The sequence below is a fragment of the Phoxinus phoxinus genome (assembly GCF_949152265.1).
Source record: "Phoxinus phoxinus genome assembly, chromosome: 11".
Classification (NCBI taxonomy): domain Eukaryota; kingdom Metazoa; phylum Chordata; class Actinopteri; order Cypriniformes; family Leuciscidae; genus Phoxinus; species Phoxinus phoxinus.
In genome coordinates, this window is record NC_136886.1 from 5,297,053 (window position 1) to 5,310,409 (window position 13,357).

The 13,357-nt window shown below is 38.4% G+C and overlaps 1 protein-coding gene and 1 long non-coding RNA gene across 7 annotated transcripts in view; one reads left to right on the forward strand and one right to left on the reverse strand.

Annotated features, from left to right (window-relative positions):
* LOC307007199 overlaps positions 1-4,124 on the forward strand; it is a 45,355-nt gene extending 41,231 nt beyond the window's left edge. For 3 of the 5 annotated variants that reach the window (XR_013799596.1, XR_013799597.1, XR_013799598.1), the window contains one exon: positions 3,132-4,124. This is a non-coding gene — a long non-coding RNA (uncharacterized lncRNA). Of the gene's footprint in view, positions 1-2,638 lie in introns of all 5 variants that reach the window. The other 2 variants (XR_013799600.1, XR_013799599.1) reach the window with 2 other exon arrangements.
* A 636-nt stretch (positions 4,125-4,760) lies between these two features.
* On the reverse strand, positions 4,761-8,746 carry mych (myelocytomatosis oncogene homolog). Of its 2 annotated transcripts, XM_079628258.1 has the most exons (4): positions 8,623-8,746; positions 7,782-8,300; positions 6,316-6,861; positions 4,761-6,158 (listed from the first exon to the last, which is right to left on the reverse strand). In XM_079628258.1, exons 3-4 carry the CDS (start codon positions 6,848-6,850, stop codon positions 5,611-5,613), a joined length of 1,083 nt encoding a protein of 360 aa, XP_079484384.1. In that variant the 5' UTR covers positions 6,851-6,861; positions 7,782-8,300; positions 8,623-8,746; the 3' UTR covers positions 4,761-5,610. The 2 variants fall into 2 exon arrangements, with proteins under 2 accessions (XP_079484384.1, XP_079484385.1); XM_079628259.1 differs by lacking the exon at positions 7,782-8,300 and having other exon boundaries at positions 4,774-6,158.
* Between the last annotated feature and the right edge of the window lie 4,611 nt (positions 8,747-13,357).

Genomic DNA, 13,357 nt, shown 5'->3' on the forward strand with positions numbered 1-13,357 from the left:
AAGGGTTTTCTCAATGGGCTTTAATTGGATTGTAAAAAGCGATTTCTTTATGGCAGTTGGTTGGAAGGGAGGGTTTGGAAAAGTTTATAATTTTTTTTATAAGATTACAAAAACGACAAGGAAATGATGAATCATGCACAACAATGTGCATTAATGGGGTCTTTGTTGTGTTCATGGTACTAATATTTCCAATTATATTTCCTAAGTTAAAGAGATTACTCGCTTTTTTTTTTATGATGTTCCAAACCTGTAGGATTTCTTTCTTCTGCAGTAACACAAAAAAACGAATAAAATCAGTTTCAAAAACTTCAAAATATATTTTGTTCTGCAGAAGAAAGTCAAACAACATTTGGAACAACATTAGGGTGAGTATTTATGGGTAAAGTGACTATCCCTTAAAAGGCAGGAATACACTACACGATTTTTTAAATCGGAACCGATTTTAAAATGCTAGACTTGCTGACTTTGTAAATGGTTACAGAGAAAATGGGCATTATACTAGTCTCGCGTAGCCAGACCTTCAGACTGATGGTAGAAGGTCTGGAGTCTGGAGCAGCTTTCATTGGCCCAGAGGCCGTCTGACTGACATGTAAAGCAACCAATCACAGTTCATTTTGTTCCGCATCATGTACAGGGAAGTGAAAATGTAACGTCGATGTCCCTACAATAACAGACCGGTGTGTAAAACTCTTGGATGTATTTTAAAGAGTCTATGCAATGAACTTTACGTACTTCACATACTTTCGAAAATCTAGCGTTAGTTGATCTTGATAAGCGTACATTCTTACATTTGTAAACATGATGGCGTTCTTCTTCCATGAGGGGGTTTGCACTCCGAAACGCTTTCTAGACAGATTTCGATCACACATGAGGGGGTTTGAGACGCATTCCAGATGAAACTGGACAAGTGTAAATGCATCTGGTTGTTAGCAAGATGCGTAAATTTTACTTTTCCCAAAATGGGACAAATAAATGCGTGAGAGCGAGTTATAGGCAGATATGACCGTGCTACAGCAACACACATCGAAGATGAGTAGAAGATGAGTTGCTGAGTATCTCTTCAGCAAGCAACGCAAACACGCAAATGAAACTGAAAGTTCGCTGTTGCATCCTGAAGCTCAACACACAGTCATCTTTATGAAAAGTAGTGAGACTAAAATTTGCCTATAGCACGGGAATTTAAGATCTGATTCATATTCGTTTTGGTGGAGACACATGTGGCCAAGTGTAAATGGAACAGTTTTAACAAATCAGATTGCTATCCGATCAGTAAACATGTGACGTGGTGTAAACAAGCCCACAGACCAATGACAAATGAAAACAATGTGAACAATCAGCTCAAAATATCACAGATGGTTGATTTCCCCCGACTGTGTGGGATCTGAATCTGAGTCAGTGCTGATCATTCACTACACAATAATCTGTGAAATCGGTCAACTCTGACGGCTCAAAATCTGCACACCGGCTCTGACTTTCAGCAAATATAAATCTGGGAAAATCTGGGAAGAGTTTGTGTAGTGCATTCAAGCCTTTAGTAAACCATTACAATTAACGTAATGTGTTTGTTGCAAATAGCCACTTAAAGATACTCTCTATTTAAAAACTGTGTGTTATGTAATGTCATGTATAATGTTATGTAATGCCGGTTGCGAGCGCAGGGAAGATGTGATTTGGAATTGACCAACTTTAGCCCTGTGGCTTGTGCGTGTTGTGTCTTCATAAATCAAGGGCTGAACACACACACATGCATTGATCTCAAACTGTCCCCCAAATACTTTCCCAGCTCCACACGTTCATCCAGGACTGTCCCCTTCCCACACACCCCACGGGGAGTATCCTAGCCTCAATCAGATCTCACACCTGTCCTTGTCCACCACCCCGGAAAGCCTCACGTGTCAGCGTATAGCGTGTGGATCTCGCCGGCTATTCGGCATTTTTGTGCCGATCCCTCGAGTGCTTCAGAAACTGCTACCTCTCCAAAAGACATTTTTCAGAAAACAGCCAGCAGTCATTCATGTCTCAAAGTCTAATTTATGTGTCAATCACTTAATTCATTCCTGTGACTTATTGCTGAAAATAACTCTGGGTCAATTGTGCATGTAAAATGCTTTCAGAAATCATATTTTAGCCCTTGCATTATATATATATATATATTTTGCAAACAAAAATAACTTTTAAGAACATTTTGCTAATGTAGGTTATAAAAAAGTCAAAGTAGGTTATTGTGGTTATGCAAACATTAAGAAAACGTTCCATTTTATCATTCTGCAAAAAATATGGAATGTTACTTATGAATGGTCTTTGAACGTTCCTGAAACAAGTATTAACATTTAAAAAACTTTAGACAAACATCCCACTAAAAACCTTCCATGAACAAAGGATAAATGATGTTTTTGTGCTGACGCTTTGAGAACATTCTTAAAGACCAGATAACTTGGAACGAACATTCTGTTAGCGTTACTGGAAGAATGTTTGCTTTTAACTTTTGAGAGAGCCTTGCCAGAACATTAGTCAAAGTTCTGTTAGCTGGCATGCTTTTACTGACGGATTTCTTTGACATGAATTATTCTAATGAATGAATGTGTGACCTTTATTGTCATCGGCTCTTAAATCTGCTTTCATGTCTTAATGACGGTAGGAAGGCAGTGAAACGTCCCAGCGCAAACATGGCTCCCGTCTCTTGTCACCTTCCTGCGAGGGAACATATGGCCAGAGACACTTCAGTGTGATGAAAGCAAACACAACCGGGACAATCCACATCAGCCAAACAGACTGAAGCCCAAACGCTGATAAAAAAACATGAGAAACAAGAAAATGACAAAAATGTCACGCAGTGACAGATGCATATCTTACGGGTGTGTTACAAAACATGTTTTGTTTGATGTGTTACAGACAATATGGAAGTTATGCATTACATTACAAAGAATTTTAAAGTGCATTCCACCTCTTGAACGAACCCGATAAAGAAGAATACAGAAACGACTTTCCCCAAAGCCATTAGGGATGACTCCTCTGGTCATGTATTTACTGGATGGGTGGAAGCAGCAGTTTTCAAAGAGAGATGGTTGTATTGCTTAAGTAAATAGATTTTTATCTCTGTTCTTCTTTGTCTTTTTATCATTTATGATCAGACCTGAGGTGATTCCCTGTGTTCTTGGAGAGTTCTGGTGTGAAGAGGAGCTTTAGACACTCTCTGGAATTCTTGTCAGGATGTCTTGTTGTTCGCCGCTGAACGGCCCCGGGACACGAGATTAACGTGCACTGACGTGTGTGTCTTCAACCCTTCCACACATGTTGCAACTTTCCATCTTAACATTTACAACGTTCAGCGTGTGAAATGTAATGGTTGGGGAAAAGGACACATTTAAAACCGCATTTGCTTGTTGAAATAGTTTATGAAATCCGCACAGTTTCAGCCTCAGGCCCCTGAGAAATAAAGAGCCGATGCTGGAAGCGCTTTCAAAACGGAAGAGGGCCTTTTCCCAGATCTCCTGTTTTTCGTGAGGGTCTTTAGCACCTCTCCGTCTACACCTTCAGAATGTTTCAGGGGCCAGTGGTCTAGTCTAGATGACAGAGCATTTGCATGTTTAAAGGCTGAATGCAGACTTCACAATGCATCACAATGCCTCGCTTTCATTCTTTCCTGAGCATCCATGACCCAACAGGTTTAAGCACAAAAGATGAAAGAGACTAAGTGATGGAGGTCTAAAACCAGTTCTGACACTTGTTGCAAAACTGTCAGTCCTTTGACCTGGTCCTTTCTATCGGAAATACAATAAAAACGGTAATATTGTAAAACATGATTACAATTTAAAACAACTGTTTTCTATTTGAATGTTTTAAATGTAATTTTAATGCAAATCTGAATTATCAGCATCATTACTTCAGTCTTCAGTGTCACGTGATCCTACAGAAATCATTCTTATATGCTGATCTGATGCTTACGAAACATTTCTGATTATTTTCAATGTGGAACGCAGTCGTGCTGCTTATTGTTTTGTGTGGAAACTGTCATTTTCTTTTTCAAGAACAGCATTTATTGGAAATAGAAATCTTTTGTAACGTGTATTTGCTTTTGATCTATGTAATGCATGTTTGCTGAATAAAGTGATTTTAATGAAGACATTTTGTTTTCCTTTTACTGCAGCATTTTACCAAGACCAACAATGTATTTTTAGACATTTAATTGAATCCTACGACTGTGCTACTCTTCAAGAGCCAACTAGGGCAGTAAGTCAAATATTTACCCGAAGTGTCACCGGCATCAAGTGTTTTTAAATGCTAGTTAAGAATTTTACACTCAGATATACATTCAGATAATTGTAATGATTATGTAATGAGAAAAGACAGGCCCTCGTAACTATAACACTTCAGAAGGTTGTGGTGGGAAAATGGAGAAATACATGAAACCACATAAAACGTTTTACCGGGCTAAAGTATATGGTTTATGCTTCATAATTCAGTTTGCTTTAAAGCAAGGTTTGAACATGTAGTTTTAGTTATGGGCAAGTCAGTGCTACTGTATCAATATAACACTCCTACACATGAATGTTTTATTGACCCGCTGCAATCAGGCCCTTTAGACTTCCAACAAATGTCAAGCCAGCCACCCCCTCACCTTGACCCCAATTCCAGCACTCAAACATTCCTTTTCTTTAAAGGATTTAGTCTTGTGCAACTCTTTGTGTGTGTGCCTGTGAAGAAACCACACCTTCAGATCATTAAATGATATTGTTCTGATGTGATTTTATGAATGGTGCCAATAAAAAGATCAAAACAACGAGTCATCTTGCTCATTCTTTTATTACTTTATAAAACAAAGTGCAGTTGAGGATGAACAGAACTTTTTTTCCAAAAACCTGCAAATAAACCAAGAGAAAAAAGCCTAAATAATTTATGATACATAATTAACAGGAGGTATTTACATAAAAAAAAAAAAAACAGTTGCCATTATGAAGGCAATAAAATAGCCAGGTTTTTGTTCCTGGTAGAGGTAGATAAACAAAGAAACGGGAGGGAACATACAATAACCAACAAAGTAGACACGTGGAGTCAAAACAGTGTGTGAGAACACCTTCCATAACTCCAGACCTCAACAATACGAGCTATGCATGAACACAAAATCCAATATAGTTTATCTTTCCAGTTTGAACATCACATTAAATGCAAACCTTAAGTCTATAAAAATGTAATCAAATGCAAATTACATTCAACCCCTTATTTTTAACATCATTTGGATCCAGCCCAAAACATTAGAAGAAGTAATGTGTATGCCAAGAACAAATAGGTAGAATGTGTGAGGATCATCTAGGGCTCGTTTCTTTTAAGGCTAACTATGTTTTTAACTGATTATGCATTCAACATACAGTCTATGAAACGGTTTCATATTAAGACTCAAGAACAAAATGACTTTCACACAATGCAAAGTCACAACACTGAGAACGTTTCTTGCATTGACCATGCGTGTTTCCAAACTGTTCTTAACGGTGACATAAAATCCAGAATCTCCTAAGAGATATCGAGGTCTCCGCAGTCAGTCAAAAGTTTTACAGTCCTCAAACCACAGACGACTATCTAGTGGCCAAACCGGCAATGTTCACTCCCAGACGCTCACGGCCTCTTGAGCTTTTCCAGTCTGGCTTTCAGCTGTTCTTGTCGTTGTCGAAGTTTATCTCTCTTCTGTGCAAGTCTCTGGTTCTCAGTTTCCAGATTTCTGATGCTATCTTTCGCCCGCTTTAAAATCACCACCTTGGAAGCCTTGTCGTTACTGGACAGTTCGGGGACGTTGTCCCGTAGCTTAAGAAAGCAGTTCTTTAACTCGTTGCGCCTTTGCCTCTCCATCACGTTGTGTGTCTTCCGCCTCTCTTCTTCGTCCTCCGTGTCCACCGGCTGTCGGGAGGCCAGACTGCGAGAGCGTCCCGAACTCAGCGAGCTTCGGTGGGAGTCTCCGGACCCTCGGGAGCGTTTGGGAGGGGGGGAGGGCGGGGGAGGAGGAGAGGCGGGCCGTGGGGCGGCGTAGTTGTGCTGTTGCTGAATTTCAAAGTGACAGCGCTTGATTGCAAGCTGCTGCTCACGCCGACTGTCCTCCAACTGCTGCTGGTGTTGAGAACGTGTCAGTGTGCTCGACCTCCGGACGGTCACAACGTCAATCTCCTCCTCTGTGGAGCACAAACAGTTCAAATCACGTTAGTTCAAGTTTGATCCATCTGGTTTCAATCTGGCAACAAACTTAAATTACTACCCACCCTCTTTTAACTTTAGGACACATGTGCATGCATCAGAAAATAAACATTAGAAATTAATCAAAAGACTCACCAGAATCGCTTGTAGATGATTCTCCCCCAGTGGACAGTGAACCGTAATCAGACGTGGACTCGATCAGCTCATGGCTGTCCAGCGGTAAGTCCTCGCTTTCCAGAGCCTGACAAACGAGCGCCACATTGTGGCAATCCAGCGTAGAGCCGGCGATTTCGGCAAAAATCTCAGTGTCAATATCGGAGAGCAAGGGACTCGTGGAGAGCACCGCTGAGAGTTTATCCTCGATGTGTTTGCCTCCGTCGGTGCGCCACAGTAAGTCCTCCGAGAGCGGGTCGTCCGCGGCAGACGCGGCGCCGGTAAAGTTCCAGTCCAGTTGGAGAAAGTCGCTATCCTCCATTAAAAGTTCAGATACCAACTCCAACTGGTCCACTGTGGACAAATTCTTCGCGAGCCCGGGTTTCATCGGAGGGGACTGGGGCGGCGTGGGGATGGACTGCAAGTCCTTCATGAGACTCAGGCAAAACTCGTCGTCAAACAGCAGCGGCTCGGATTCGCAGAGCCACTCGTGCGATGGAGAACAAGCCTGCAACATCTTGACGGAACCTGTCAGGAAAGCGCACGAGAAAAGAATCCTTTAGAAAGAGAAAAAGTTTGCATTCAAAAGTCCACCCGGCTTTTCTGCTACCGACAAACAGCGGCTTGTTTCTAAACGGTCTGCGAAGTGTTGTTCTCATGCACTGTCGATTGCAAAGTTTCCCGGCTCGCGCGTCCATTTTATTCGTGTTTACAATGGTGGCCCCGCCCAAGTGGGCGGAGTTGCAGTCGACCGTGCGTGATGTCACTGAACAGCTGGAAAGGGAAAGGTCCCGCACGAGTTTTGTTCCTAACCAAATTTCTCACTTTTAAAAAAAATATTTAAATCATTCGGTTTGACTTTTAGAAAGTTAATTAACGAAAACGCACTAAAACATGTTTGTCATGAATTATTTGTAATGTACTGTATAATGTATATTTTCTCTGGCAATATTGTTGATAATATTAGTGTGACAAATAACTAACTATATTCTGTTCTATATTCCTGTGGCATTGAATAAAGTGTTTTAACTGAAACAAGTTGCTACAAAAAGTTTAACAAAAATGAATTCCCTGCAGAGCTGAACGTAACTAATACTTAATTAAACTCTTAACCGTATTATTTAAATAGAAGAAAGCAGATACTTGTATATAGGCTAACTTTATATACTGTAAAAAAAAAATGCCGGTAAATTGACGTGTGAGTGAATGAATAGACAATGAATGAAAAGACATGCAATATGCCATGTTTAATCACGTATTAAAGTAAAACAACGGATCTAAAGTCATATAAAGTGTCTGCGAAGCATAAAAGCAGTACTTTCCAACACACTTTTACTGATTTATTAACGAGTAAAGCACTTCATGAGAAAGTAAGAGATGTTCGCGTTGTAATATGACATATTAGCCGGTAAGGACATGCAGGAAAATAACAAAAAGTCACGTCTTACCTTTTTTTTTTTTCAAACACTATGGCGAATAAAATTAGAGTGACAGAGACAGTCAGTCTAAAAAAATTGCTGGTAAAATGCTTTTAAAAAGAGTTGGAAAACCCGCAGAGCCTCCTTGCGGCATGTCAGAGCCCACGCGGACAGAAGCTGGCTGTGGGTGTGGCGACGAATGGAGACCATTTAATTTAAAGGGCGATGCACTCACTGCATTCCTCCGCGTTAGAAACTCGCGCCAAAACTCATTCAGCAAATATTGAATGAAAACTCTGATTGTGATGATGCCTAATTAAAGTCTGTAGCTTGATGTTTAATGAAATCCTGCACGCAAAAGCGGTTGGATGTCCGTGGTGTAATGAAGGGAATAAACGTCCGACATAGTGCCACATGCACGCCTGCTCGTGCACTCAATGAACCATTCAATTCCAAGAAAAGTAGCGGGGAGGGGGTTGTAGCTCACACACGTGTGTGAGAGTGCGAGTTCAGAAATGCCGGTCTGGTTGGCAAATGCGATAGTAGTGTCTACAAAAAAAGAGAAAGAAAGTTGTGCTGTGGTCTGTTTTGGCGGGTAATATACGTACAAGGACATACTGTTCTCAAACAGACACTCCTTACATACACAGTCACAACTGATCTCGCGTGACTTAAGGGATATAAATATGAACTTATATGTGACTGCAAAGCATATGAGGAAGATATAGGCGTTTGTTACATAACAAAAGAATCGCATCCGGCTCAACACGTGCTGGGTAAAAACACCCCCTCTCAGGTGGCGGGAATGATTTATGAGTCTCCCGTGAATTCGACATATGGGCGGAATCCTGCATTCTTTACGACCACTGACCTCAGAATCCAACAAAGAGAAGATGTAATTCTCATACACGCTCCCTGTAGTGTAGCATGCTATATTCCGTCTTAAAATGATACATAATTCTTATGTATGCGGTTTTCATGACCTCACATTAAAGAGACAATGTGGGGTATTTGCACTTTTAAAACCTCATTCGTCACATTAAGTGCAACATGGTGTTCAGGAAATTCCAAAACACTAAGTATGAAAATGATCCTGATGAATTAGCTATGTATATTTACACCTAAATCTATAGGCCTATGTTAAAGTTTTTTTTTTTTTTTTGGTAAATGCACTAAATTTAATTTCTTTTGAGTTCAATAATAATCCAGAATACACAAATTAACATTTAATAAATCACACTGAGTGGAAAAATGGAGAGAATTGTATGTATTTTGAAAGTCCTATAAATGTTGCCACCTAGAGGCCACTGAATGAGGCTAGTGTACCAAGACCTAGTGAACTCCAGACAGATGTAGCATTACAACACTGCTCAGTTTGCTTTCTTTCAGCAGCTGCCCCGTATAACCTAACCTCTCTATATCAGAACCATGCTTTTAGTGTATCCTTCACACTTTTATATGATGCATTTAATAAATTTGCATATATGTAATGAACTGAGATGATTGCAAAGCTCATTAGTAATAAGTGAATGCATTGATCTCAACATATATAGCCAGGTGTGTGCATAGGCCTACCCATCCTACACAAAAGCCTCTTTTTTATGTTTATAGCTTTAGACTAAATAATTCTGTACTTGTCATATTTTTCAGGGATACACCCATAGAAAGTTTGTTGTTAGACCAGCTTTCATGCAGTTTATGGTGGCAATGTGGATGTTAAACTCAATGGGAGGCATGTTGTAGTTTAAGAATGTTTAAGTCTTGCATCACTCATTCATTGCTTCTAGCTATCTCTTAAATAGCTCCCATATGTAGTCCAGCTGCATGTTTCAGACGTGTGGACATGCCATTTAAATGGCTTGTGTTCACTCAGCAAAGAATCGCATTGTTTCGGGACATTTGTTTGCCTCATCAGCACTGCTTAAAGAAATGTTGCAATTTTAAAGCAGAAGTATTTACACAGTTCTATTAAGGTTTTGTTTCTCTTATCAGGACTGTATGAAAAGAGAAAATTTTGAGACAGACGCAGAAAGATAAGCATAAGGTGCGCAAAGACACGCTGTCATCTTGTAGTGCTGAAATACACTGCGGTCAACTTGGAGCTTGTAACAAAATAATTTGAACGTGTTAACAAGCAAAGTTCAGCATCCCTAGAATACAGTAATATTTGTTCTGTATGGCTGCTTGAAATGTAAAAAAAAGTTTTGCAACCTAATAAATAATATCAGTTTTAAAAAGAAAGTATCGAATGAAGTGGGGTACAATAAATGAATCATCATGACAAATGTGCTTGTGGAAGGGGGTTTTCTACAACAGATAATAATACGCTTTCACATCCACACAGATTAAACCAGAAAAACTTGTAAGCGTCTAGGAAACCTTAAGAAAGAATCACAAAGAAAGCGTCATGGATGCTTTTTTTTAAACTGCTCCAAATTGACACAACCTTTGTTAGAAATGATATGCATTAATGTATATATATTTATGCCATATGAATTTAATACATATTTTTATATGAGTTTAAGTTTTTAAATAACCTTAAGGTTCTTATTTCTTAGTTTTATTTCTTGTTGTTTGTCTTTGAAATTTAAGCCTGGTTTCACAGAGAGACAGGCCTTAGATTAAGCCAGGATTAGACCTTAGTTCAGTTACGACATTTAAGTGGCTTTTATAATCGTGCATAAGAAAAAAAAACATTACTGGTGTGAATCCTGAGACAAAACAATGGCACTGACATATTTTAAGATATGCCAGCTCAACTTTCTTTCAGTTAAAACAGCTCAAACATGCATAGGCTTAAGCATTGTCTGTGAAAGCAGGCATTCATGTTATTATATGACTTTTAGTATTCTAACTTAAGGTTATAAAATGTGCACTTATTGGTTGTGTAAAGAATGTTTTTGCATCACTCTGCTTAGAATAGTTCTATTATTTTCATAGCAAATGCTTATACCGAAGAAAACAGAAAAATACGTTTGCACCAAAATATAACTGGTTTTAAAATAGCAGCTGAATTCAGAATAGCACACTATTCTTACTATTTTCTCCATATAAAGATATGGCAGAAATAGTAAGATGCGTAGTATGCCATTCTGAATTCGGCCCTACTTGCTTCTCATGACCTTTAACCTTGCTGATTCAGCTCATGCTAGCTTGAATAAGGACGGACAGCATGTTCTCGTACCCAGTTCTACCACAAGATGTTGTAAGTGAGGTTCACCATGGCATATCGTGGTTTTGCTGTTCCCCCTGATAATATTGTCATCTTCAGAGAGGGGTACAAGACAGGAAGAGAAAGAAGATAAGAAGGAAGACACCACCTAACAATGTTCTGTGAAGGCAATCAAGCATTGCAACACAAGCGGCCACAGCTTTCCTTAGAAGCGTGTGTGTGTGCGGGGGGCGGGGATGTGTCGCCTGTAAACCGGTGATAGTAACTGTTTGGAGCTGAGAGAATGCCTGTCCACGGGGGTCCTGGTGAACATCTTCCACTGATGCTGCTGCATATCTAGAGTCACAGACTGTAACTGAAAAGGCCAATTCACTGAAGCTGATCCACTGGATCCTCTTCCTCTGAGACTGTTACTCATTTACCTTCAGCATCCTATGTCGGGTAACTTTCGCTTTCGGCATATAACATAAGTAACTGTGGGAAGCATTTAAACAGGCTTCAAATGTGCAGAGGTGCAGACATTGAACTTACAGGAAATAACTCAAACATTTCAGCAGATCACAGGGCATATACATTTTTCTTTTTTGCTGTTTTTTATTGCACTGATGCATGGAGTAAAAAAGTTAGAATCATAAAAATAGGATGTAATTATAATATATATATATATATATATATATATATATATATATATATTAGAATGACATGCTATTTTAAAAAAGAATATATAAGAAAGAAAGTATAAAAAAAGTATTTTTTAAAAAGTATTTTTTAAAAAAGTATGAAAAAGTATATATATATATATATATATATATATATATATATATATATATATATACTTTTTTATATTTACATGCTATTTTTATGATTCTAACTATTAGCAATATTTCCACAGCATTTATTTTCAGGCATATATTAATATTGGTCTATGTATTTATGCATTTCCAGATGCTTTTATCCACAGACACATTGCATTTAAGGTATACATTTGTCCATACACTCCACGGTAATGTCAATATTAAAGTTCTATATATACTGTATATATACTATATATATATATATATATTAAAATTTTCAGATATGTAGAAAACATTAACCAAGACTAATAAAGGCTATAATGTATTCTTCATTGTTAGTCGATGTTAACTATTATATTAACTGATTATAGCATATAATAAAACGTCTTTAATGGTACTTTGAGGCCACAGATTGGTTTTATCTCCGAGGTTTCCAGTGTTAGCCATAAGTAAAAGTTTTAAACCTAATGAGGTTTATAAAACGATACAACAGGTTGAGTAAAACGGAAAGTGTTCATTGATAAGTTTCAAAGAAGCGGCATGCTTTACTGTTCCTCTCGCTGCCCTGAGCACACATGACAGGTTTCACTTCTGCTTTTGATGCTCTGTCGATTTGACCACAGACCACCAACAGTTAAAGACCCTACGGGGCCCCTCAAGTGGGGACGAGTCAGACAGTACAGAAGCTATGAACGTTATGGAATTCATACCTATTTTTTTTGTGACATGGTTGAATGACGTTTTCCTTCCTCTTCGACACTTTACTTATACTAGATAGTTCTGCTATAGGGGAGAGCGGGTATTTTATTTTTTTCCCACATTCATTTCACACGTCTAGTAGAATTATGTGTTTAGAGTATACTTTTTTCTTGATATACCCCGAAAGAATGGAAGTGAAATGTGACAACATGCCCCATAGGTGGGGTACATTGTAACATGACCATATGACAGCTTAAAATGCTATCTGATAATATAGATTTTTATATATAATAATTTTTGAGTTTGACAGCCAACACACCAGTAAACACAGCTATGCAACATAGTTCAAAACATAATAACAATGAATAATTTCTGAACATTGACTCTAAGTCTTTATTCACATTTTTCTCGTAGTGTCTCTAAAGAATTCATAAAAGTATAGAATAGAACAGCATAGTTCTATAGGGGCTCATTGTAACAATGTGACAACATGCCCCACCTGCACAACTGGGATTTAGTCTTCTGCAGCAAGATCAGCATTAAAGAACTATCTCAACTGTTAAATAACACATTGGAGATTCAAATAATATCAGATTGTCTAATTTAAAATAAACACCAAAAATAGAGATTAGAGAAATTAACATAAGTAAGAAATTTACTTTTGCTGTGGTTAATAAATGTTCAGTGATATCTTCCAAAGATTTCTACATTTTGGCGCAATTTTTTCTCTATATAGTGTTGATATGTCAACTAGTAAATACACTAAATTTTAGGCCCCAAAGAACCTTTCAGTGAGCAGTTCTTAAAATAACCTTTTTTTCTTAGTGTGAAGAACATTTTAATAATCTAAGAACCCTTTTGCAAAATAACCTTTTGTACAATGGAAAAGTTCCATCCGTTAAAGGCTCTTTATTGAACCATCAATGCCAATCAAAGAACCT